This window comes from Kogia breviceps, chromosome 6 (assembly GCF_026419965.1).
Source record: "Kogia breviceps isolate mKogBre1 chromosome 6, mKogBre1 haplotype 1, whole genome shotgun sequence".
Classification (NCBI taxonomy): Eukaryota; Metazoa; Chordata; class Mammalia; order Artiodactyla; family Physeteridae; genus Kogia; species Kogia breviceps.
The window spans coordinates 74,943,531-74,970,250 of NC_081315.1; the positions used below are offsets into that span (position 1 = coordinate 74,943,531).

The following is a 26,720-nucleotide window of genomic DNA, read 5'->3' on the forward strand; positions in this document are numbered from 1 at the left end:
GTTAGGATTCCACACTTCCACTACAGGGGGCCCAGGTTCGATCCCTGGTTGGGGTACTAAGATCCCCCAAACCGTGCAGCGTGGCCAAACAATAAAAAAACAAAAGAACCTCAACCCAAACCCAACCCAAACAAAAAAACTTAGTCTTGTTAGGAGAAGGGGATAGAGAGATGAGACAGAACAAGAAATGGCCATAATAGAAATCAATGCTACAACAGAGCTAGTCCCCAGGTACCGTTAACCAGGCATGGAAGGTAAACCAGCAGCTTCCTCTCAGTTTCAAGTCCATTCCATCTGGACTGCTTACCAGTCTTCCTGGGCCCTCCAGGATCTGTCCTGCCAACCTCTCTGACCACCTGTCCTCTGCCACATGTACCTACTTCTGGTTCAAGTTTGCCAGGCTCCTTCCTGCCGTTGGGCCTTTGCCCTTGCTGTTCCCACAGCCCGGCCTGCTCTTTCCCTGGTGCTCTGCATCCAGAACTTAGCTCCGGTGTCTTGTCCTCAGAGAGGCCTCCCTGAGTGCCCTCCTCATTCACACTTTGTCACATCATCCAGTCCTTCTCCTCCTCCCGGCATGAATCATGATCCAAAAGTCACTATAGTTTAGTAGTTAAGAGCATGGGCTCTGAAACCAGGTCTCAGTTCTGGCATTTTACTAAAGTAAACTTGGCCATGTTATTTAACCTCTCTGGGTCTCAGTTTTCTCATCTGAAAATGGGGATGGTGACAAAGGCCCTCCTAATCTTCTAGAGTACTATAGTGGAGTTAACTGAGTTTATGTATGTAAAGCATTAACAGTGCCTGGCACTTAGGGGGGACGTAATACAGCCAAAGTGAGTGAATCGTCTCATTTTCATTCATCAACCCAATACATATGGAGTTTGAACACAGAGATACAATAGAATGCAGGGCTGGGAATGCAACAGTGAACAGGCCAGGCATATCCTCTGTCCACAAGAGCTTACTGCCTGTCTGAACCATCTCCCTTGTTGACACAGATCTGCATTCTACTTGTAAACTTTTACCTAGAGGTCATCGGAACCTTTCCACTTCATTCCAGTTTCTAGCTCCCACACTCACACAATTTGTTGCTTGTAGGTGTGTTCATTCCTTTGAAGTTAGAATCATTTAGAGGTTTGGCTAATGAGGAATTGGTGAAAGGTCAGCAAGGAGATGAGAAAAGCAGAAAAAGAACTGAGAGGTCTAGCTCTTAGCTTCTTCTTTCTGGGGACAGACTTTCCCCAAGTCTGCCTAATTTCTTCTCACCTAGATTTCACTTTGTCTTGGAAGCCTTCCCTGACTTTCTAAGACAATGGGGTCTTGAATAGACCTGTGCTCATCCCTATAGTAAGACTTTATTCCACTGCAGGGTAACTGTCTACTCTCTTTTCTCTCCCACTTGTCTGGCTCGCCATATGGCCTGGGCCATCTTTTTGGTCTTATTCTCCATTGTATCCTCAAACCAGCAATACCTTCTTACTGTTAGCAAATAGTGCCCTTTATGCACGTACTGAACTTAGGTAGAAGGTGAGAACCAATAAAGTGGGTAAATTAAGAGGCAGTGATTTATATTGTGTTACAAAAGGACTACTTACATTTTTTCGGCATGTGGGATCTTCCCAGACCGGGGCACGAACCCGCGTCCCCTGCATCGGCAAGCGGACTCTCAACCTCTGCGCCACAAGGGAAGCCCCGACTATCTACTTTTAAAAGAAGTTTTTGCAGAGTTCCCTTGAGTAGGGAGTCAGGGTTATTGCTATGAAAACAAGCCCCAAGTTTCAGTGGCTTAATGCCCACCAAAAAACTTTCTCAGTGATGTGAGAATTCAGTTCAAGTGTTCAGTTAGCAACCTTCTAAAACCTGTGGCTCCACCATCCCTTATGCCCTTGGGGTCCTCTGCATTTGGCTAGTAGATGGGGGGAGAGAGGAAGAAGACAATCATTCAGGATAATCACATTACTTCCCATCCCTAACAGGAACTGGTTTGCACAGCTGCACCAACCGCTAGGGAAGCTGGGGAAAGCCATCTAGTGGGTGCCCAGGAGGAGAAGGGAAGTGTGTGTGTGGTTTTTTTTTTTTTTTTTAACATCTTTATTGGAGTGTAATTGCTTTACAATGGTGTGTTAGTTTTGTGAGGACACAGCAGTCTCTGCCCTGGGAGCATACCAGAGCCATCTGGCCCTTGTGTAAAGTGAAGTGCTTGTCCACCTGCAGTGGGTCCCAGAATAAGGAAATTGCACTGATGTCTACTGTTCCGGCTTTGCAGACGAACTCATGTGATCAAAATCTAAATCATTGCCTCGAACTCATTGAACAAGTCGCCAAAGTGCAGGGACAACTCTTTGGGATCTTCACTACAACAGCCCAAGAAGGTGAGAATGGCCCATGCATCCCGTCTTTGCTTTCTTTTCTTTGTCCCTTCTCTGTGCTCTCTGACTGGGTTGCTGCGGTTGGATTTCTCTCACTGAACTGATTTGTGGATTCTTCTAGGAGGACATTATGATGGTGTGGAAACAATCAAATCACGCCTTTTGCCTTGGCTGGAGGCCTCCTTTACTGCCGCTTCCCTAGGAAAACCTGTCGACAGCAAGGTCCCCTCTCTACAGGTAGGGATGCTAAAGGATCCTCCTAGGTGTTCAGCACCTGATCAGGCTCTGGGGACTCAAACATACGTAAGATATGGTTTTTACCTAGTGAGGGGCTCAACTTTAGTTAGTGAATTGAGACACGGGTCGAAAAGGTGAGTTTCTATATACAGTAATATGTGGCATAATGGATTGAGCTTTCTCCTAAGACAGGTCGGCATTAAAATCTCAGCCTTGCCTACTTACTGGTGGTATGGCTTCAGGCAACTCAATAAGCCCCTACTTCCTCAGCTGTGAAAAGGTCCTGGTGATGATCTGCATCTGGGACATTGCTGGGCCCACACTAGGCACTAAATAGTAACTTTTAAACAACAAGTTAGCCACCCAGACAGGGTACCACCGGGCAGGGTCAGAAGAGAAGGAGATCATTAGATGGGGGAAAGCTCAGTATTCTGAAAGAGTAAAATAAAACTAATTGGAAACTTCCAAGATAAGAAGAAAACTCAATTCTGGTAGATTGATCATGAGTGTCATCATTTGTGGTTGATATTGGTGGTTTCCATGCGACAGTGGCAGTGTTTTAACAGTTGAGGACCAGACTGGAAAGAGAACGCATACTTTGCTTCAGGCGCTGGTATCACTATGTCTGGACGGGCAAAACATTTGTAACCTTGATTTTAAATGTTTATATGGATCTACATAAATTCCTTTCAAAAACTGAACCATTTAGAGCAGGCCGTTCTAAGCAAGAGGGCCTTATGAGGTAGTGGCCAAAGGATTCCTGCTTAGAGATCACTGGACATAATCCTAGTCTATCTTCTAGGGTCCTGGGTAGGTTGTCCAACCTGTTAGGTCTCAGTTTCCTCATCTGTTATATGGAAACAATGCTTTTGCTGACCTAACAGGGTCACTGTGAGAGTTAAACTTGATTAAACCTTCAAAACAACTTACATGTAGTAAGGGCTCTGGAGACATCAGTTGTTATTAAACAAATTTTTTTATGTGGGGATTTTCATATGCCTCTTAGATTTTTACCCCCTGTGGATGTTATTTTGGGTATAAAGATGCAGGATGATATTTCACTGTCTTTTTAAAAAATCTGAGGTATCATTTACCTGTAGTGAAAACCACAGGTTGGTGAATTTTGACAAATGGATATATTCTTGTAAGTCACACCACTATTGAGATATAAAACATTTCCATCACTTCAGAGCATGCCCTTGTGCCACTTCCCAGTCCCCTCCTTCCACCCTCAGGGGTGGAAGAGCACATCTCTTCTGATTTTTATCACTCTCCATTAATTTTGCCTGCATGGGAAATTCATGAAGATGGAACTATACATTACGTGCCCTTTTGTACTTGCCTTCTTTTTTCCAGCGTAATGTTTTTGCAATCTGCCCATGCGGTTTCATCTATTCAGACTCTGTTTTGATTTGTGTACCATTCCAGGACACGTCTGATAAGGACAGACATAAAGAGTTTGGCGCTCGGAATCGGGACATACAACAATTAGATGCTGATTTGAATGCAACTCGTAATCAACTCAACCAGGTTCAAGATGAGTAAGAGGAATGCAAGTTTTTTTCTTCCAAAAAGAATTGTTTGTTCTTAACTTAATTTTTAAGTTTGAAAGAAGGATACTGGCTCATGTAAAATGTAGACATTTGCAAATAAGTCATATGATGTGTGTGTGTGTGTGTGTGTGTGTGTGTGTGTGTGTGTGTGTATGAGTTGGGAGGCAGTGTCTTTGAATTTGGGGACAGGATTACTATATTACATTATGATCCCTAAGACCCTGGTCCCCTTGGCTTCATTACTGGGGGTCCTCCTTTTCCATAGGCCCATTATCAGTCCATATGTATGAAAGAGAAAGATTGTTGCATGAAAATCTAACTTTGGGGAGGAAAATAAGAAAAGAGGCAGAAGAGGAAGGGTTAAAGAGAGTGAAAGATCAGGTAAAGAGAAAAATTAAGAGAAAGAGAAAAAGTAAGATGAAGCAGCCTGCATCTGTCTGTCAGTTAGGGGTTATACACACCTAACTGAGAATCATTCAAGATTTTGGAATAACTTTTAGATATAAAAATGTATTTTTTAAAAGTTAAGCAATGTCTGGCAGTAACAGATCTCAGATGTATGCTGTGTGCAAAGCCAGGGTAGCAAGTTCAAGGAATCACTGCAAAGAAAATTGCAAACTTTGGGTTGTACTTGAAGGAGATAGACAAATGTGATGCAACTGCTTTTAACATATCTAATAAAAATCCATGAGTAAGGTGTTTCTTCTACTGCAGCATTGCTCCATGGCTGACATGTAGAGGATGGCAAGGGATTCTTTTGTCACTAGTTAAGGCTTGTGATGGAATAGGGTATGGCATTCTGCCTTGTTCTTTGATTAGATTTCCTTCTAAGGAAAACATCTCTATTGATTGATTTAATTTTGCCCCATTATAAAAGTAATACACATTTCCTTTGTCAAAATGCATAGAACAAATAAAAGTATAAAGATGAAAATCACCTGTTAGTTCATGCCTGTTAACATTTTGGCATATTTTACTCCAGACATTTTTCCTTCTCTCTCTCTCTCTCTCTCTCTCTCTCTCTCTCTCTCTCTCTCTCTCTCTCTCTCTCACACACACACACACACACACACACACACACACACACACACACAGGGTTACATCTACACACTCCCATTCATTTATCCAACTGGAACCACTGTCAGTGTGTAGTTTTACAGCTGCAGCAGTCAAAATTTACAAATGAAATGTGCAAAATGCATAATTCCTCTGAATTCGTATGACTTATTTCAACTAACGTCAACTGATTTGGAGAGGGGTAAGAAGGAACCTTAAATCTGCCACTTCTTTTCTGGTTTATTGTCGTTCCTTTTGTGTAAATATTAAGTTAATTCCAAGTTATGTTCGGGGCTGTGTTTGCCCTTTCAAGGGGTCTCATTGTCCTCCCTCTTCCTTAGACAGGCGTCTAGGGGGGAAGGGCTGTTTCCGTGCTCTCCTGGTGATGGAGGAGAGGGGCTTTTGGTCTTGTACTGCCCTCTGTGTTCTTGCTGCCTTAGTTCTACCTGGGCACTGGAGTCTTGTGCTGATGGGGTGCTGAGTTGTGGCTCATCTGGTTAAGTTTCCTCAGGCATTTGCTGGCCTCCTGCTGCTGCCTCCATTTGCCTCTGGTTGTGAGGCAAAGCTTCGTGACTTTGCTGATTCTTGTCTTCAGTCAGAATGTGTAGGAGCCAGGAATTCCTACCTGCCTCTCTTGTCACTATGGCTGTGTAGTTACCCATCAGGGGCATCATGGACCAAAAACTGTGACTGCACGCTTTTTTAAAAAAAACTTTTTACTTGGAAATAATTTCAAATACAGAAAATTTGCAAGAATAGTACTAAGAACACCCATATACCCTTTCATATGCCCCTTGCCCTGTTTGCTTTATCATTATTTAATTAATTAATTTAATTAATTTATTTTTGGCTGCGTTGGGTCTTCGTTGCTGCATGCAGGCTTTCTCTAGTTGCAGCAAGCGGGGGCTACTCTTCGTTGCAGTGTGCATGCTTTTCATTGTGGTGGCTTCTCTTGTTGAGGAGCACAGGGTCTAGGCATGCAGGCTTCAGTAGTTGTGGCGCACGGGATCAGTAGTTGTGGCACACGGGCTTAGTTGCTCCGCGGCATGTGGGGTCTTCCCGGACCAGGGCTCGAACCTGTTTCCCCTGCACTGGCAGGCGGATTCTTAACCACTGCACCATCAGGGAAGTCCCTGCTTTTTCATTTGTATGTATACTCTCCCTATCTGTGTACACACTGCCCTCCCCCATTTGAAAGTTGCACAAGGAAGGTGCTTTTCCCTTTCCCTATTTTTGTTTTGGTTTGTTTTTTAACCCACGTGTGGTTCATGTTCCATTTTTTAAGGCATCAGAAATGATGGAGGCTGTTCCCCACATTCTATGGTAGCCAGCTCTCTCCTCCACTACTCTGCCTATCTGTCTCTAAATCCAGGGTGCTACCTAATGTGGAATGAGGGGTCCACCCCAGGAGGTTCCCATGTCTAACCCTGTGGAGACCAGTTAAGCTGTGACTCAGTTCCAAAGGTGCAAATTCCAATAGAGTGCTGAATGGGGACAGGTCTGCTCAGGTTTGATGAGCCCTAGACAAGGGAAGACTGCTGGATTTTATTTTGGGACTCTGGTTAGAAATGTCACCTGTCCTCATTTCCTATATCCAATCTATTAGAACATCCAGTGGAATCTACCTCCTAAACATCTCCCACACATGTTCCTTTCTATTCTACTACCACTGCCCTCGTTCAAGTCGCTGTTACATTTTGCCTTAGCCAGTTGCCTTCCAACTGGCTTCCCTGGGTCCATTCTTGCTGTACTACAACTCATTTTCCACACAGCAAATATAGATATACTTTTATTGTAGCAAGTCACCCCCTGGCTTAAAAGCTGTTAGTTACTTCTGTTTGTACCTAGATAAAAATTCTAAATTCCTTCCCAGGCCTCTCCCAGCCCTGCGTGATCTGACCCTACCTCTTGTTCCACTCTCATCTCATGCCAAGTTCCCCTCACCTAGTCTTCTGTCTACTTCCTCACCTCGAGGCCTTTGCCTGTGCTTTTTCAGAGAAATGGAAGTCTTCTGCTGGCTCTTTGCATGGCTGGCTTTTTCTTGTCCTTTAGGTCTCAGCTTAAATGTGACTTTCTGGGCTTCCCTGGTGGCGCAGTGGTTGAGAATCCGCCTGCCGATGCAGGGGACACGGGTTCGTGCCCCGGTCCGGGAAGATCCCACATGCCGCAGAGCGGCTGGGCCCGTGAGCCATGGCCGCTGAGCCTGCGCGTCCGGAGCCTGCGCTCTGCAATGGGAGAGGCCACAACAGTGAGAGGCCCGCGTACCACAAAAAAAAAAAAAAAAAAAAAAATGACTTTCTCAGTCTGTGACCACTATACATTGAATGGTCTTTCCTCTCCCTCTCCTCTAATTCTCTTTCACAATCATCTAAGAATAGCACTTATTGTAAGTTGGAACTTTGAAATTTGTTTGAATATTTATGATCCACTAGACTGGAAGCTCCAAAGGGTTACTGTCCTGTATCGCTATTCTGACGCTTGTATCTCCAGCATCTAGCATCGTACCTGGCACATAGTAAATTCTCAATAACTTGCTCAATGAATGAATAAATCCATAACAAAAATAAATATGTTAGCCTGCTTTAACAATGCTTGTCACATGAAGGTATCTCCTTTCTTCTCTCTGTATATCATCCAAGGGGGCCAAGTTGGCGTATATATGTGCTTGTATATGTATGTGCTCTCACATGTATGCCATGTCTTGAGAGAAAAAAACCCGATTACTGTCCACACTCTTTTTCCTTTCTTGGTCTATTTTCTTCTTTTAATATTCCACAGTTTTCTCTTGATAAAAATGTTCATTTTCCCATATATACTTTAAAAAATCTATAACATATTGACATTGAAATTAAACCACAACAATTTCCTTACAATCGCCAGCATCCCTATTGTGAAGTTATTGCTCCTCTGGTTTTATTTTAGACTTCATTCATTCATTCAGTTTTTCAGTTTTTTTTAAAAAATCTATATGACAGGTACTGTTTTAGGAGCTGGGGATAAATAGATGAATAAAATAAAATCTTTGCCTTCAAGTAGTTCACAGTGTGTTTGCAATGAGATTACAGATGTGAACAAGTGTTGGAGGAGCTCAGGAGAAGGGAAGACAAACTTTTCTTGAGAGTTAGGTGTGGCCTTTGGAGAGGCACTCATTGGATGAGTGGGCGTTTGTTAGAGGAGAAGGGGATGAGATGGAATTTGGGGAAACTCACACCACCTCCTGCATTGTCTCATCGGATCTGTGCGGACTTGATAGGGATACTGCTGTTCCATTATTTCTCAGTCTGCCTCACCGTATAGGGGAGGCCAGTGTTTGACCTTCCATGCTTCCATCCAAGTGTAGGGAGGAAGACTGGTGTGAGTTTGGATAGCAGTTGCAATCTCTTGGCTTCAGAACTACTGTGATGAAAGATATTGGGTGTCCCAGGGATGCAAGGTCAGAGAAGTCCAAAATCCTTTGCCAATCCACAATCTCTCACTGTACTAGGACAACCTCATTGAGAACCATTGGTCTTCATCCGATGGCATCCATCACATTCTCATTTCCTAAAGAAGTAGTATGATTTATTATGATTTGTCTACAATGAGGAGAGTCCTTGAAACTAACAAGGACTAAGCTAGGTTGAAAACTCAGGAAAACTGAGCTCAATTAGTGGTGGAAGTCAGAGGCAGGAAGACACGAAGTACTTGGTAGTCGAGTGTAATTGTGGAGGACTTTTTTATAGGCAGGCAAATAATTTTTCTATATTTAGTAAATCTGGGAAAATTAAGTCAAATGCAACTCTACAGTGCAAAGTAATAAGAATATGTATTAGTATATTACAGAAAAATGGAGATTTTATAGAGAGAGCAACCTGGGGATTCGGTGTAATTAGAGCAGATGAATTAGCAGGGTGAGAAGGAGAAACTGAACAAGTTTGTCTTTTACATTCTAATACCAGTACTTATTACATAGTCTTTTAGAGGTAGTAGCTCTGTAATTTCTTTGTGTTTGACATCGAGGAAAGATGCTAGCATGTTTTTGCATACTAGTGTGCCATAATATTTGTAATATCATCTAATTGAATGCAGATGTCTTATAATTTGATGTTGTTTATATTGAATTTATATCATATGGCAAAAGTTCCCAAGAGAACCTATGCCTTGATATAGAAAGTCTGCCAATTTTGGAAAATCTGTCTTTAGTTACTGATTTCCCTTACAGTATGGCTGAAACTGAAAAGACTCTTGAAGAAACCAAGAACAGATCGGCCCTTCCGACTGCAGAGGAGGAAATAAATCAGCTAAGAAAGCAGTAAGAAAAAATAATGACAGGATTATTGCAGGCTGTTGATTAACCTTTGAATTTAGCTTTTTTGATGCTCCATTAAAATACGAAAGAATCTGTCCATAAAGAGGAAAGGCAGCAATATTTTTATTAATGTTTTATATATTTTTCTTACTACAAAACAATACTTATCTACTATAGAAAATCTTCAAAGTACAGCATAGTAGAAAGGAACCTTAGCCCTCAGAATTCCAGAGCCAGTTACTGTCACCATTTGCTATTTCTTCCAATTAGTACATTAAAAATAAAGTTAAGACAACAAAATGTAAGTATACAGTTGTGGACCCCATTTTTTCATTTAGCATTATTTTTCTCTATTACTAAGAAAAAATAAAGCAGAGCTTAGTCTTAAATAGGTACATCATATTTCCTCATTGGGGTATTTCCCTAACATGGAATATTTACTTTGATGCCAATTTTCAACATTGGAAATAATTTTTTGTGTCAAATCTTAGTTTATATTTCAGATTATCCTCTAAGGATAAATTTCTAGAAGGGGAAAATAAACAGTGATCCTTTAAGGGTATACTTTTTTCAATCTTAACTTTGATTTTTTTCCCCCCAAAAAGAGCAAATGGGAGTTTCAGTAAAAAAAGAAATATTTATCTATCTATCTATCTATCTATATACGTACACATACATACATACACACCTTTCTATTGCCTTCATACATGTTCCAATTGTTCTGATTTCTTCAGGAACATCCATAAATTTTAGCTTGGAGCACTAATCTCATTTCCTAGTTCATATAGCTTCTCAAATTCTTTGATCATATTACTCAGCAATTCCCTATAGCACCAGTCCTGTTCTTTACTGTTTCTAGGGCAGCTTTTAATTCTGCTATTGCAGTTTTAGCTTTTCTACATCCTTCTTCATCTTACCCCTTCCCTTTTCTTCTTACACCATTGTTATTTTCATCACAGCATGTTCTCTTCTTATGGCTTTTGCTCCCTTGTATGATGGCCGTACCTCTTTGTATTAATGAGGATGCCAGTTTTATTTCTAAAGCTTTGCTCCTTTCCATAGTAGTACATTATTTTCATAGGTCCACACTTCTGCTTAGTGTTGTGGATGTTATTCAATTTCCACTGCAGTTTCCCCCCACATTCCATCTGTTCAGAGAATAGAAGAGCTAGTGAGAATAGATTATATCTTTGACCAGCTTCTGGACTAGGTTTTGGAGGTCACAGGCTTCCAGAGTTTTGTGCAGTGAAGCCGTCCAGCGTAGAAAAGTATGTCTCTGCTTTGCCTCTGCAAAGACTTCATGACTGCCCACTCTGCTTTGGCTAGAGGATTTGCATGCCTATCTTTTCTTCAGGAGCCTTTTTCCATGCAAGCTGCAGACATGAAATGGCACCCTGACCCTGGCAATTCTGCTCTTTGTTGATTTGTGTTTGATCCTATGTATTTCCTTCCGAGTTTCCCAGGGCAATAACGGCACACTAAATAAAGCAGCCCTCTTAAGTAGGCCAATTGCTGTTTATTACCTTTCCTCCATCCCTCCCTTTCTCTCTTTTCTTTCAAACTTTTTTTCTGTTCAGGCTTAAATCTCTTCAAGCCCAGGTAGAATCTTGCCATGGACACTCAGAGCATAGGAGCTCAGAGAAGCAGGGCTCCGAGCGTAGGAGAGAGGAGCTGCGGGGCTCGGAGCAGATGGGCGCGGACAGGTGGAGCGTAGACCAGCGGAAGGCAGAAGCGATATGCGATTATGAGAAACAGTTCCGAACGCTGAAGGACGAGATAGCTGTTCTGTCCGCTGAAAAATCTGTACTCCAAGGAAGGTCTGACAAATTCTCACAGATCTTTTCATTTAAGCTTCTTTTGTTGAGTTAGTGATAAAAGCCTGGCTTGGAAAAGGAAAAAAGAAAAACAAAAAAGAAAAATAAAATGACATCCTGAGCGCGAACCCCAATAATATGGAAAACTTTGAATTGTAGAGGGATTGTTTTCTCTAACTTCACCCTTCCATGGAGAAAATACCTCGTGGATTGACAATACTTGGGCACTAATTAATTTCGGACTGACATTGAATCTTAAGGAATGAAACTAAGATGTGCAAAAGGAAGGTTCTTTGTCTTGATACCAGATTTGAGTGTCTATAATGCAAAAGGCGGTACTCATGTTGAAAGACTGTTCCATGATAGGGGGAGGGTCCTGTTCTGTGAGTTCTAGGAGTTCTCTCGCCAGGATGGCCAACTGTCATTTTACTAGAGGGTATTGCCTTTTTACATCTCACTTTGTTTGATGGAGTGAGTAGGTAAGGGAATGTGAAATTCCCTTCTACTGATGGACAGAACGTTAAGACAGGTCATTCAGACAGTGTTAAGCGAGGACAAAGTAGAGTGTTTCTCTCTTTGGAGTTTCTGCATTTTCCTTTTTCTTTCTAACACTTCCTCCCCTCCACCCCCCAGCCCCACAGTGTGCCCAGATTCAGGCTATCAAAGCCACCTGTAACCCTGTTCTCCATTCCCCTAAATGTCACCTTAGGCTTTCATTTTGGGGAGTCACTCCATCAGTGTTGTGCAAGTGCCAGCTTGTACTAGCTCTGGGAACTGATTCTGTCCATTTCTACCTAACTCTGGGTTCAGTGACGTCACATAGATAGTTTGAAATTGGCTATGGTGAGAGTATTTGTTGCACAATGGAAACTGGCAAACACTATAAATGAGGGCTTTTTTCCCTTTGCACCTTCAGAGAGTCTGCTTTGTACTACCTTTTGCCCCACAGTTCCTTCTACAAAACTTCTCTTTTTGGTGGCCCATTCCCTTTGGACTAGCTAGTCTGATCATTTACTTTGTACTCGGTAGCAATATACGTTTCACTGATGCAATGCTTTTCGATTCACCAAGTATTTCCACGTGTATTAGCTCACTTGATAACCTCCCCACCATCCCAAAATAGGGCACAAATTATGTAGGTGAAAATGGAGGACCTGCAGAGGAGAAAATGACTGCAAATGGTTCCATTGCTATGGAAGGAGAACACAGAATTTCTTTCTCATTGTTCAATCAGCGTTCATCTCATTTTATACCAGAAAGCTCAATGATGTGTTAGTGGCCCAAGGTTGGGGTAAGAAATACTGAAAATCTGACTTTTTATTTAACTCTGGCTGTTGCTAGCTGTGTTACTCTAGGATAGCCCTCTTAGCATTTCGGAGCCTCCACTTCCTCATCTGTAAAAGGGCCAACAATCATGATAACCTTACCTGGCTGCTTGAAGGATAAATTGATGTACTGAGTGAGTGAAAGTGTGTTATAAATTCTAATGCACCAGGCAAATATAGAGTATTGTTTTTTGTTTGTGGTCCTATTTGAGGCTTTATGGAGACACAGTGCCTCTCACAGAGAGCTGCGCTCCCTGCTCCCATGACTTCCGGTTTATGGGGAGAGAATCAGCCGAGTCTAGGAACAAGAGAGTGAAGGGAATCAGAGCGCTTCCCTGCCTGATTCTTGCTCACCAACAGGTCCGCCAGGAGCCGGTCTCCGAGCCCTGACCCTCGCAGCCGCGGCCGCAGTCGCAGTCACAGCCGCAGCCGCAGAAGGTCCACCAGCCCCTCCCCCGCGGTCGCGAAGGTCAAGAGCCCGTCTCCGAGTCGCGCCAAACTGTCCAGCGTGGCGCGCAAGGCCGCCCTGCTGTCCCGGTTCAGCAACGCCTATTCCCAGGCCCGCCTGGATGCGCAGTGCCTGCTGCGGCGCTGCATCGACAAAGCCGAGATGGTGCAGCGGATCATCTACATCGCGGCAGTGGTACGTGAGCCTCGCGCGCGCCGCTGCACTTCCGCGGTCCAAGGGCGCTGCGGCCAGGCAGTGTTTGGGTAAAGCGAACAGGACGGCTTAAGAAAGACTGGTAGGACCTGAGGTCATTGAAGGAGGGTGGGTTTCCATCTGTCTCCTCCCTCCCTCCCTCCCTCCCTGCCTTCTTTCCATTACAGATATTTGCGATGAATTATTTTTCACACTCAATAGCTATTCATATGTTAATATCTATTTTGACCAGACATTTGTTGAAGCATCCATAAATGTAGGACTATCTCAGATGGGTATATACCAAGTTGATTCGCGCTGGATCTTCTATTGCAATATGGGTATATGTACGCACAATGGATATATTATTGCTAAGGGCTATCATTTGATTGGTTACCTTCCCTTCTTAGAAAAATCAAAAGACTGTGATTGTGTTCACTCTTCTGTTTATTTAACTAAGAGTAATCACTAGAACTGCTAACTACTTGAGTATGGCAAGATTAAAAAGTGCTCGTATATAATCTTAAAATCCAAAGCAAATGCATTTATTCTGTGGGTACCATTCGGAGATACTAAGAGTCTGTAATGAGAGCAGCTAAATATTAACAAACAAAACAAAATCTTGGTGTGAGAGCGGAATTATCAGAATCTACCGGACTTTATCCTATATTTATTCATTTATATCAGGAGTCAGCAAACTATGACCCCTGGGCCATATCTGGCCCTGATCTGTAATTCTAAGAGAAATACCACCCAAGAGCTAACATATAAGAATGGTTTTACATTTTATACCACCCAAGAGCTAACATATAAGAATGGTTTTACATTTTAAAGTGTTGTAAAAAAAAAAAAAAATGACAGAGACAATTATGTGACCCGCAAAGCCTAAAATATTTACTATCTGGCTTTTTACAGAAAAAATAATTTATATCATTAAGGATTATTTAATTTATATATAATTTATATAATTAAGAATCATGTACTGAGTTGGTTAAAGTTCTGTAATTGTAGAGGCTATATCTTTCATGCATAACTGAGTTTTCCCCATGCCTGTTATATCAGAGGCATTTAATAAATATTTGTTGAATTAATATATGCCAGGAAACATGTCAGACGCTTGATATGTGTCTATGTATGACGTGAGCACTAGATTGATAATTTTCTCTTATTTCTTGACCAGTAATATGATATTGTTGTGGGATCAAAGCATCAACCAGCAAATTTCAAGTATTTATGTAACCACAGGTGATTTTATTTCCTTGAATGCCTGCATTGTTCTGCTTCTTGCAATCAGGATTACCAGAACAGTGGTCAACTGTTTTGTAATTAGTGAATATGGATAGTCTTATACGTATTTATGTACTTTCCAAAATTTAGGTAATGTATTTTCTCCCAGATTAAAAGTAGTTTTGACCTCTGGGTTTAGTTACCAGAAGTCCAATATGATGTTGAATTTTTGTTGGGCATTCTTTCTTCATTCCTTGCTTTGGACCTCTTTACCTACCTCCTCCCACCAGATAAATTTGCTGTACTGTTATGTGCAGGAGGCGTTCCATGTAGCTAAAGTGGCATTCAGACACTTCAAGATCCGTGTGAGGAAATCGCTGACATCGTCTTATGCAGGGTCAAATGACTTTGAGGATGCTGTCTTGGATTATATAATTTATCATCTTGATCTATATGATTCCCAAAGCAGTGTTAATGTAAGTGTTGGGTCTTTTATTGGGACTGGTTTGCTGCTGCTACTGTTTATAATGAATACTAATAACTCAGAAATCCATCCAGTTTAGTGTCGCATCTATGTAATAGAAGAGCAGAAATGAGCCCCCAATGTGTTTTGTAGAACCAGTCATTATTGGCTCTTTCTTTCTTAGACATATTATGAGGAAAATATTTTGAGCTTTCTAGTTCTATTCTTCAGACAGGCTCTTAAGATTGGAAGATAGAATACCATAGTTCTTAGGAGCAATGATTTTGGGAAAGATAGTTATGGATTTGCATCCTGGTTCTGCCACTTACTAGCTGTGTGACCTTGCATGTTTACTTAACCTCTCTGTGCTTTAGTTTTCTAATCTTAAAATGGGAGCAACTATGGTCATGACCTCATAGAATTTGTGAGAGGATTAAATGAAAGGAAGCAGGTAATTTGCTTAGCACAAGAGTTGGCACAGAGTAAACTCTCAATAAGAGCAAGCTATTATAATTGTTATTATTATAGTTTATGAACAAGTCAGAGTCCTGTGTTGGTGATTACATAACTTGCCCAGAATAGAAAAATAAGGAAATAATAAATAAAAGCTACTAAGTTTTTTGCTTTAGTTTTTTTTGTTTGTGGAGATTTTCTTGGCTTTTAGTATGTCATTTGTCCTCTGTCATCTTTCCTCCTTCTCTGTTAATGAGTCTTCCTCCTTCCAGCACATGCACTTCTCTTCTAGTTTATCTTGTTTTCACTCACATGCTCTTTCCCCCTCCCAGCAGTCATAACGTCCTTAGGATTGTCAGTGTGTATTTCACAGGTTGGTAACAAGGTGATGCCATCTTTTTGTTTTTCAGGATGTGATCCGAGCCATGGATATCAATCCCAAGATTTCATTCCCTCCTGAAGTTGACTTTTGCCTCCTCAGTAACTTCATCCAGGAGATATGTTGCATTGCCTTTGCAATGCAGACTTTAGACCCACCCCTCGATATTGCATTTGGGGCCGATGGAGAAATTTTTAATGATTGCAAGTAAGAGACATAGGAGCAGAAGCTAAGGGATTCTTTATAAATAAATGATCTTGTCTGTATTCTCTGTGAACAATTTAGGGAAAAGAACTCTGGGTGGGGAAATCAACAGACATTACCTGATTTTCAGGTCCAGCCATATACTTCTCTGTACTACAGGGCAGGGCCCTCTTCTGGGGTCATTTTCCTTCTCAGTCAAATGTGCTTCAGAGGTGACGTTATGATTTTCATTGAACATATTGGTCTTGGGGAGAACTAATGAGTACCTGGAGTCTGTTTGGAACTCTTTAAAAGAAAAGTGCTAGGGAGGAGATATGGGGATATATGTGTACATATAGATGATTCACTTTGTTATAAAGCAGAAACTAACACACCATTATAAAGCAATTGTACTCCAATAAAGATGTTAAAAATAAGAAAGAAAAGTGCTATAGAAATACAGACATGTATTGCTTTTTATTGCTTAAAGTTTTTTTAATTGAGGTATAATTGACATATAAGATTGTATTGGTTTCACGTCTACAACATAATGATCCTACATTTGTATATATTGTGAAATGTTTATCACCATCAGTAACCATATATAGTTACAAAACTTTTTTTTCTTCCAATAAGAACTTTTAATATCTATTCTCTAAGCAACTTTCAAATTTGCAATACAGTATTATTAACTATATTAACAATTATACGTCTGCATGACATTTATTTTGTAACTGGAAGTTTGTACCTTTTGGCCTCCCTAACCCATTTTGCCCCCATGTCCAGCAACCACTAATCTGTTTTCTGTATCTGTGAGCTTGGTTTTTGTTTTTTTGTTTGCTTTAGATTCCACATATAAGTGAGATTGTGTGGTATTTGTCTTTCTCTGTCTGACTTATTTCATAATGCCCTCGAGGTCCATCCATGTTGTCTTACTTGACAAGATTTCATTCTCTTTTTTTTAAATAGCAAAATAGTATCCCATTGTATAGATACCACAACTTTTTAAACCATTAATCCTTCAATGAACACTTAGATGTCCATCTTGGCTATTGTAAATAAAGCAGCAATGAACATGGGGGTGTATATATCTTTTCAAATTAGTGTTTAGTTTTCTTTGGATAAATACCAAGAAGTGGAATTGCTGGATCATATGGTAATTCTGTTTTTAAATTAAAAAAATATATAAATCTATCTATGTATTTATTTATTTTTGGCTGCGTTGGGTCTTCGCTGCTGTGCGCGGGCGGGCTTTCTCTAGTTGCGGCGAGCGGGGGCTACTCTTCGTTGCGGTGCACGGGCTTCTCATTAAGGTGGCTTCTCTTGTTGCGGAGCATGGGCTCTAGGCCCGCGGGCTTCAGTAGTTGCGGCACACGGGCTCAGTAGTTGTGGCTCGCGGGCTCAGTAATTGTGGCTCGCGGGCTCTAGAGTGCAGGCTCAGCAGTTGTGGCGCACGGGCTTAGTTGCTCCGCGGCATGTGGGATCTTCCCGGACCAGCGCTCGAACCCGTGTTCCCTGCATTGGCAGGTGGATTTTTAACCACTGCACCATCAGGGAAGTCCCCAGCATGAGAAATCTTACAGGTTGCCTGTGGAACCTAAATGGTCTCTGTCTCTAGCATTTCCCTGAATTACAATTCTTGTAATCCTGAGAAGGAGCAAGACTAGTCTGATATGACTTTTTTTTTTGTCAGTTTAAAAAAATTGAAGTATAATTGATTTACAGTATTGTGTTGGGGTTGCTCCATTGTGCAGTGATAACACACTGCACTTCTACAATGCTGTGTTAATTTCTGCTCTACAGCAAAGTGATTCAGTTACACATATGCATATCTCTATATACATTCTTTTTAAAATATTCTTTTTCATTATGGTTTATCATAGGATATTGAATATATTTCTCTGTGCTATACAGTGAGACCTTGTTGTTTATCCATCTAAATATACTAGTTTGCATCCACTAACCCCAACCTCCCAGTCCGTCCCTCCCACAACCCCTCCCCCTCGGCAACCACCAGTCTGTTCTCTATGACATGACTTGTTTTTAGTGAGCCCATGTCGGGTCCTTGTTATCACTGGTTCCTATTCTAGGAGCCCACAACTATCTCTTTAATAATAGAATCAGGATCCATATTTATCTAAATGTGAGCGGAATAAAAGATGAAAATTTACACTGATGTCCCCTTCCCTCCCAGTTAGGTTACATAACTGCTTACCTACTCTTTCTTGTTCTTTCGGGTGTTTAAAATAGGTACCGTCGAAGCTATGACTCCGATTTCACGGCTCCCTTGGTCTTCTATCATGTGTGGCCTGCTCTCATGGAGAATGACTGTGTCATTATGAAGGGAGAAGCTGTCACCAGGAGAGGGGCTTTTGTACGGTGGCCTTGCATAGTGACAATTCATCCCAAGTGTTTGATTCACAAGTTCGAAAACATTTATAAACCCAGAGATTCTATAAAATAAGTTCATAAAGGGTTATTTGATAAGATTTCATACAAAGGAGAGGAAAGGGACTGGCTGGGAAAGGACAGATTCTTTTCTTTGATTCTTCCATGAGTCTTCATCATTTCCTGGCAGACATTTCTTTGTTTATTGCTTTATTTACAAGATAGGACTGGTCCTATTTGCCTCCTCTGTCTTAGAAATATTATGCTATTATAAGGGCAAAGCTCCCTGAGCTCAACTTTTAGAGGCCCTCTGCAATTCTAAGCATTTAACAGTGATCGATTAACTATCAGAAAACAATTGGCCCAATTTTTACTGTTAGTTCTGTATTTTGAGATACAATGAATGTGTCCTGTTTTTCTCTCCTTGGTATGATGTGTAGGGAGGGGAGGGACGGAGAAAAAGAGGGCAGAGGAGGTGGGGAGAGAAGAGCCAATCAGTTTTGGAGGGTTGCTTCCTATATACATTGGCTGTAGAATGTTTTGAACATGTTAAATAATTGCACAGCCTTCAGAATGGAGTCTTAGGTGTGCAAGTGTGTAAGCGTGTGTGTTAAGGTGGGGAGAGGATGTTGGAACTGGTTGCTACGGGTGCTTGGATATTCTGTATTGTTCTCATTATGGAGTTTTACCCTGCCGTTCTTAGAAGTTAAGTGAATTCAGGAGAGGAGCTCCCAGGTCCAGAGCAAAGCCACCATCTGGGTGGTCTTAGTTCCTGTTCTCTTTGACCTGGAAGATAGGGGAAGTGCTTCATGGCAGCTTTTCACACATGAAGTGGAGAAGCGGAGTAGTGTATTTAAAAGAACTTAAGGACTTAAACTTAAACATCCCAATGTTTAAGTATCTCAACGAAAATGAGATATCTCAATGTAAAGTATCTCAGTGAAAATATTCTGTGCTGTAAGAGTTGAGCCCATAGAAACTGGGTTGCGTTGACTTGGCAATCGCACGTGCTCTACAATGAATGAGCTCATAAAACGTGCTCCTTGCCCTTACAACAATTACCCTCTGTTAAGAAACTCTTGTTGTAAACTGTCTGCAGTGCAATTTGGAAGGGAGGGAGAGGAAATAGCCACTATTCCTACGTTCTCCATCAAATAGCAATTGCCTTTTAACTTCATTCTTCTCTCCCCTCAAGTATGTCACCAATGTTTACCCAAGCTTAAACTCCTAAAACAAAGAAAATACCCTAAAAGCAAGAACTTGGGAAAGGGTTGAATGACGGGATTGATGAGAAGACTTTGACTCGTAAAGTCTCATTATAGGAAATAAAATTTTCTTTTTGTTCATTAACTTAGTTGGACAGTAGGTGGGCCACAGTAGTGATTCACTCACTCACTTGTTCATTAATTCATTTTATTCAATAGTTATTTACGACCCAAGCTCTGTGTTTAGGTGCTGGGGATTCAGCAATGAACAAAACAAACACAAATTCCTAACCAGATGGAGCTTACGTTCTCCAACACTTGCAAACTTGAATGTAATTTCTAACAGTTTACTCATCAAAACAAAGTTCCACTAGCATCATGAATTTGAATATCCCAAAGTTCATTGTAATGGGATTTTATTTGATAAGTACCCTAGAGCTATTGTCAAATATTGGGCAGCTATAGCAAATGAGTGTACTTATACTGACGACCAGTGATGGACAAGTGTAATCATATCAGAAAAACCTCTTGTTCGTTCTATGGAATATGAGTATTGTTTTAAGCCACCTGGGCTTTCACAAACTATTGACTATTTTTCTCTTTCTCTTTTTCTAGTGGAATTCAGTGCGATCTCTAAGTCGATGTCGAAGCAGGAGTTTAAGTCCCATCTGCCCTCGTAGCCGTATTAGTTTAAGCACAGTATGTATCTGTCTAATCATTTTTACACAAAATCATCTTATGGTTGGCGTTTTTTTTTTGTCCACAGTCACCTATAAAAGAGGGGATGATAAGTTTGTAGGTAGAAAGAGAACCTACTACAATCACCCCAGATTGATTTTTATACTACCTTGGCTAAGGAATTTATCATTCTCGAAAGAAGGAAGTAGAGGTAGGTTTTTTCTTCATTAGTTGAAAGAATAATAGACTTTAGTTATTTTGTGTTTTATTTTTATCTTTAAATGAAAATGGGCTATTAGCTATGAGTCTCCTGAACAGAGAATAGGACATTTTGGTCAACTGATCTCTGCACACATCAGTCTCTGGTATCTCTAGAACTTCTTGTATGAGTTTGGAGAAATTGCTCAAATGGTCTGGATTTTAATACTGTATAAAGGGCATTGCAGGTCTTAATTTTCCTCCAAACTTCAAAGTAGGAAGAATTAAGATTAGTCTCTGTGTATTCATTCTTAGGATTACTAACACATCTATCAAAGAAAAAAATAACAGCAAAAACATCTCTGAAAACTGTGGAGATAATATCCCTAAAAACTAACATTATTATGATTCACCACTGTTCATTCATTCAACACATAATATTTAGTCAATGCCTTTTGAATACAGATCTAGACCAAGACATGTTAATATACCAGATAGGCTAACAATTTGCTGTTCCTTCAAATAAAAATTCTTTAAATATTTGTTCAAACTTGTTTTAGGGATAGTGGTAGAGAAGGCAACTTCTCTGAAAATATCTCTAGCGATGCAACTCTAGCCCTAAACTTCTAAACCCCTCTCAACAAAACATTATGTTTCATAACATTCTCTTTAAAAAAAAAAATTATTTATTTATTTATTTTGGGCTGCATTGGGTCTTCGTTGCTGCATGCGGGCTTTCTCTAGTTGTGACGAGCAGGGGCTGCTCTTCATTGCAGTGCACAGGCTTCTCATTGCGGTGGCTTCCCTTGTTGTGGAGCACGGGCTCTAGGCAGGCAGGCTTCAGTAGTTTTAGCACACGGGCTCAGTAGTTGTGGCTCATGGGCTCTAGAGTGCAGGCTCAGTAGTTGTAGCACACGGGCTTAGTTGCTCTGCAGCATGTGGGATTTTCCTGGACCAGGGATCGAACCCGTGTCCCCTGCATTGGCAGGCAGATTCTTAACCACTGTGCTGCCAGGGAAGCCCTGATAACGTTCTTATCAAACAGTTTTTCCGTTATCAGATGGATGCTAGTGTGTATGTGTGTGTGGGCGATACAGAAATGACTAAAACATGGTTTCTTCCCTAAGTGGGTTTCAATATAGGAAGATCAGTATGATTTCAACAAAGTAACTGAATGTTACAGCTGTCAGAGGAGGTAGAGATTCCCTCTGGACGGTGGAGTTGTTATGTGATCTGGCAGAATTTTTGTGGGCTGGGAAACTGGGGACGACTATCCACATGAAAGAAATGGCCTGAGAATGGAAAGCCATGTGTCAGACACAGTTCTTTAGCTCTTGCTGATTTTAATATAACTAATTATCCTTATTGCCAAATAGGTATTCACAGTAGGAAAAAGCAAAAGGAGAGTACATTTAACGGGCTGATAAATTAAAAAGACATATTATGAGTTTTATACTGGAAGAATCACAATTCTCATTGTAAGAGGAAGTGATCTATCAGGAGAAAGAGCAATATTAGACACCTGTTGCACTTACAGCCATGGCAAATTTTAACTCTGGACCCTCATTGGAAGGCTTAGCAATGAGCAATGTCCCTCTGTAATAAAGTACCTGTATATGTTTGAAGCCATCCTCCCTTTTACCTACTTTGTACCCAGAGAGAGCAAATTTAAATTTTTAATAGACTAAAGTAGATTCTCAAAGGTGAAACTGCTGCCAAAATCCTGTCCCTTTCCAGCATCATCTCTTTACGACAAGCCCGGTACAAACATTTTTGGTTAATCTGGTTGACTTGTTTGAGACCTCATATCTGGAACAGCTTCCATCTTTGTTAATGTCTATTTATCTAAAGTGCCTGAAAGCTCACAGCAAGAATGATGCTTGTGGTCAGTTATTTCCGCGCCATCTCAGGCTTGTAGGTATGGGGGTAGCTTTTCCTCAGTGAAAGCAAAGGTGAGATTTGAAAAATGGCTCTTCTCTGGCTTCCCAGTGACCCTCTTTAATAGGACAGCATTTTGGACACATGACATAATTCATATAAATGATGTACCAGAGAATATTGGATCATTTTAGCTTTAATTAATAATAATAATAAGTATTTTCTGGAAAGCATAGACTTCAGTATGGCCAGTGAGCATCCAGTCTCAAAGTGTTTAGCAACCACTAAAAACAACCACAGCATCAAAAACCAACAAAAAACTAGGCCACTGAGCTCAGCTTTTAGTTAATAATATAATTTAAGCTAAGTGGGGTGTCCATTTACTTCAGGAAGTATAAAAGGTATCACAGCACTCAACCTCAGGGGGAAACCATCATAGTTCTAAACAGCTTCAGATAAACTCTTTAGCTGGTTTTAGGAAAAAAAACATCAAAAGGATTCTTTCTTTGAGCTCCATCTACTGTGTAATTCACACTACACTTTTATATTTTCCAGATATCTCGAAGCCGGAGTCCTTCTCCGATAAGGTGTGGATTACCAAGTAAGTCGGATGGTCTAGATGGAACAAAGTTTCTGCTTTTTATTGTTGCTTTTAGAACTCAGCATCGTGCGGCAAAATGAATGATTTGCTCCTTGGAGAACATTTCTCACCTCCACTTCACACCTTTTATTTCTGGGCCTTCTCGCAAGGGTACCACAGCAGGTGCCCCGTTGGTGACACAGGAAGAGGCTCTCATGGAGAGATTTGATTGATGTAAACTTAGATTAACCACCCACCTTTCTTTTAGGTCTTCCCAAAAGAAAGTCTAAGAAATGGACCGTAATAATGAACTGTTTGCTTTTCTCCCTAGGGTTTTAAAACCACCAGCCATGTTCCTCTGCCCAGAACGTGGGAAACGGCCAACTTACCCAGTACCTCCACCTGCCTGCTGTCTGCCTCAGACCTCACTTAAGATAATGTGAAAAGTCAATTCTGTGTATCACTTCAAACAGAGAGTTAAATGTTTTGGCTTAGTGCATTTGTAACTTCAGATATATTGCATTTGATTTTATTTTATAGATACAGATTCTATTAATTTGATAAAAAAAAATTGCCTAGGTATTTAGGATCATATTCATTCGAAGCAAAGTCCATTATACAGGATTCTCATCCTGAAATATGGGGCTCTTTTATAGCAACTACAAGAACTAAAGTGGAAAATCTTTACCGTGCTGAGTTCAAAAGACAAGAGGAGTCATTTCAGTTTATAAACTGATCATAAATATTATAATTGCTGGTTTTAGCTTTAAATGGAAAACAATCTGGGGTGTTTTCATTTTCTTTGGGGGTTTGGAAGACAGCCCTAGTCTCAGGTTGGAGAACTTATAGCATAGCAGTGACTTCAGGCTAAACTAAATAAATGTAGGTGGTGATGATTTAGGAGAATATAGTTCATTGGCTTGCTTCTCTTTTCTTACTGTGAAGTGCCCAGTGTGGCTAAGTTGAGCACTGTTTATTGAAGCTACTTACTTGAGAGAATTCTCTTGCTTCATAAATGCAGAGCTGTGATTTGGATAGAAGCCAGTTTGGAGATAAATTTTAATTACCTTGTGTTTATCTCCTGGGAATATTTTGGGCAGTTTTTTGCGGAGCACAGGCTCCGGACGCACAGGCTCAGCGGCCATGGCTCACGGGTCCAGCCACTCCGCGGCATGTGGGATCTTCCCGAACCGGGGCATAAACCCGTGTCCCCTGCATGGGCAGGCGGACTCTCAATCACTACGCCACCAGGGAAGCCCAGGGAAGTTTTAATGTAAGTGTGAAATATAAAAGCTTCCCAGGACACACCCTTTACCTATTCCACCTGGTTGTTTACAAACTCAGACCGCATAAGAACTCCATCTGACGAAAAACACTTAAACTCAAGGCTAAAAGCAAAGGGTACCATTTATGGATTTTAAATTGAATGTCTATCCCTTGATTTCTTCACTGTAAAGTACTGTTGAAAAAGTTCACATTCAAGATTATAATGGAATGTTGCTTTCTCAAGGTGAATAATGTTCTTTCTGTTTTTGTTTTTTAAAAAATTCTTTTCACTTTAATGCTGGTTTTAAACACAAGCTTTGCAAATGACAGCTTGTGCTGTGTACCTGTTAGAGAGAAGTGCTGAAATAATCACAGCTAAGTTTGTGTAAGCTCAGCACCAGGACCAGCACCTGAGACTTTCTAGGTGAAAACAAACAAACAAACCCCCCCAAAAAAACCAAAAAAATCTTCTCTAAAGCATCTTGCCTCTTGTGCTGGGACACAGGGACGGGGAGAGACCTCCCCAGTCTCCACCCTTTGGGTCAAATGGTCACCAACTCCTTCTGAAGCGTGAACTTAATTGTTCTCCCTCTGCATTTATGTAGTCATCACTTTGAGGCAGGGCCGCGTGCTGGAAGAACTCAGTGCCCAGGTAACTCCAGTTCTGACTTGGTCATCAGCTTGCCTAGTGGCCTTAAGCAAGTTACTGCATCAATCTGAGCCTCAGTTTCACTGCATAGCGAGGAAGGTGGATATCAGTGGTTCTCTCAGCCCTCCCAGACTCACGCCCTCTTTCATAACAAATATTTTATTTTGGCTATTCTGAAATGATGGTCAAAGTTAATATGACTTATAGGCATATATACTTTTAACAACAAATATAGTACTTGAACTGTAATATAAATCAGAAAAAAGGAAAGCAGTTTTTAATAAAATAGAATGTATTTCAACAAAAAAGCTTGGGTATGACTATCCCAGAAGATAAAGTCATCAGACACTTATGCCTTTATGTAGAATTACTAGCTACAAATGCAGATCAATGTGTGTTGTACTGGCAATATCATAAACACTAATGTCATGGGTTTTCTGAAATGGCGAAAAACTCTTGGTAAAGTTTTGAACAAAAACTTACAGCTGTGCCTTACTTTACATAGTAAATGCATTCCTGGAGAAGCTGGTGTATATTAAAACCATAGAATGTGTTATATGTGTTATATGTTAAAATGTTTTTTCTAAAATCTCACTAAATAATGAGAATGCCTACATATAAGAATTTTTTAGGAGTGAAATATGGGAATGCATCTGATTGGGAAAAAGGTCACATGTAGTCAGTTTATTTGCTTTGTACCCTGTCTGGCCACTTGCCATTTCTCAAGTCTCTGATTTGATCCGTAATTGCACAGGACATGGCAGTTAGTCTAGACAAATTTTTGGAAAGGATCCACAAAACCAAGGGAGGCTGACCTCTACTCATTTCGTCAGGGTGTGCACCTTAACCTTGGTGACTTTGAAAAATGATAAACTCTTTCTTTGTAACCTGGATAAATGTTAGTTTTTGTATTATCAGTTTAACATCTAATAATAAAATTCAGAAAAAAAGTGCTTCTGTACTTGTAGGTTCTTTGCAATGAACTGCTTTCCTTGCAGATTCCCTTCACCCATCTACATTTTCTGAGGTCTGAACCAGGGCCACAAATTCCCTCAATAAATATCAATGGCGCCTCTGCTCTGGGGTTGACTCCATGACGCTGTGATTCCATGCTGCAGCTTAATTATCAGCTTCAACTTATTTTATTCACAATTCATTGTCTTCATGAGTAGTTCTATACTGTTTTCATGTACATTATTTCAGTTTCTCCCCATGAGAAATCCAGGCGTCTTCAGTGTAAAATAGGTTAGGAACCTGTTCATCCAATACACCATGTGGTCTTCTTCCAAGCCTTTTTATTTCAGAATAATATTCTCTCCTGTTTTCTTTTTTTCCTCCATGGCCTATAGCATCAGTTCTTTTGTTTATTGGTTTGTTCATTCATTCATTCCTTCACACATTCACAAGTTCAGTGAGCACCTCTTGTGTGCTAGATACAGCATGTACTGCTAGGGATGTAGTGATGGACAAGGTTCAGGCTCTTCTGGAGCTTAATGTCCTGTCCAGTTGCATTCCTTTGTGTGTTTTCTGTCATAGAGAGCATATATGATGGAAGAAAGAAAAAAAAAATACAGCCAGTAGAGCAAATTTAAAAGAGAGAGTGCCACATATCAATTGAAGAATTAATTTGGGGGGCACATACCTATATATAAGAACGTTATGCAAGACAGTGGGAGAAATATGGTGAACTTCACAAAAGAATGTAACTCAGTTATGTCATCCACAGGTGGATTACTCAGTCTTTTTACAAGTATCTACTGAAACTATAATCCTAGGATCATCACCAACCATAAAATGAGTGTGGGGAGAGGGGCCCAGAGATCCATCTACTACTTCCAATTACCGCAGCTGTGTCCTCCACCTGCCATATTCCTAAGAAATGGCAAGTTGC

General features: G+C 40.7%; 1 protein-coding gene across 1 annotated transcript in view; it reads left to right on the forward strand.

Moving 5' to 3' along the window:
• Nucleotides 1–25,772, forward strand: part of SPATA18 (spermatogenesis associated 18) — a 37,926-nt gene extending 12,154 nt beyond the window's left edge. Inside the window, exons 2-13 of the mRNA XM_059065795.2 lie at nt 2,267–2,372; nt 2,491–2,606; nt 4,035–4,147; nt 9,417–9,506; nt 11,081–11,320; nt 13,003–13,285; nt 14,827–14,985; nt 15,836–16,011; nt 18,238–18,361; nt 20,196–20,279; nt 22,890–22,935; nt 23,246–25,772. Of these exons, the coding sequence (XP_058921778.1) occupies nt 2,267–2,372; nt 2,491–2,606; nt 4,035–4,147; nt 9,417–9,506; nt 11,081–11,320; nt 13,003–13,285; nt 14,827–14,985; nt 15,836–16,011; nt 18,238–18,361; nt 20,196–20,279; nt 22,890–22,935; nt 23,246–23,253 (1,545 nt within the window). The 3' untranslated portion in view covers nt 23,254–25,772. The remainder of the gene's footprint in view (nt 1–2,266; nt 2,373–2,490; nt 2,607–4,034; nt 4,148–9,416; nt 9,507–11,080; nt 11,321–13,002; nt 13,286–14,826; nt 14,986–15,835; nt 16,012–18,237; nt 18,362–20,195; nt 20,280–22,889; nt 22,936–23,245) is intronic.
• The last annotated feature ends 948 nt before the right edge of the window (nt 25,773–26,720 follow it).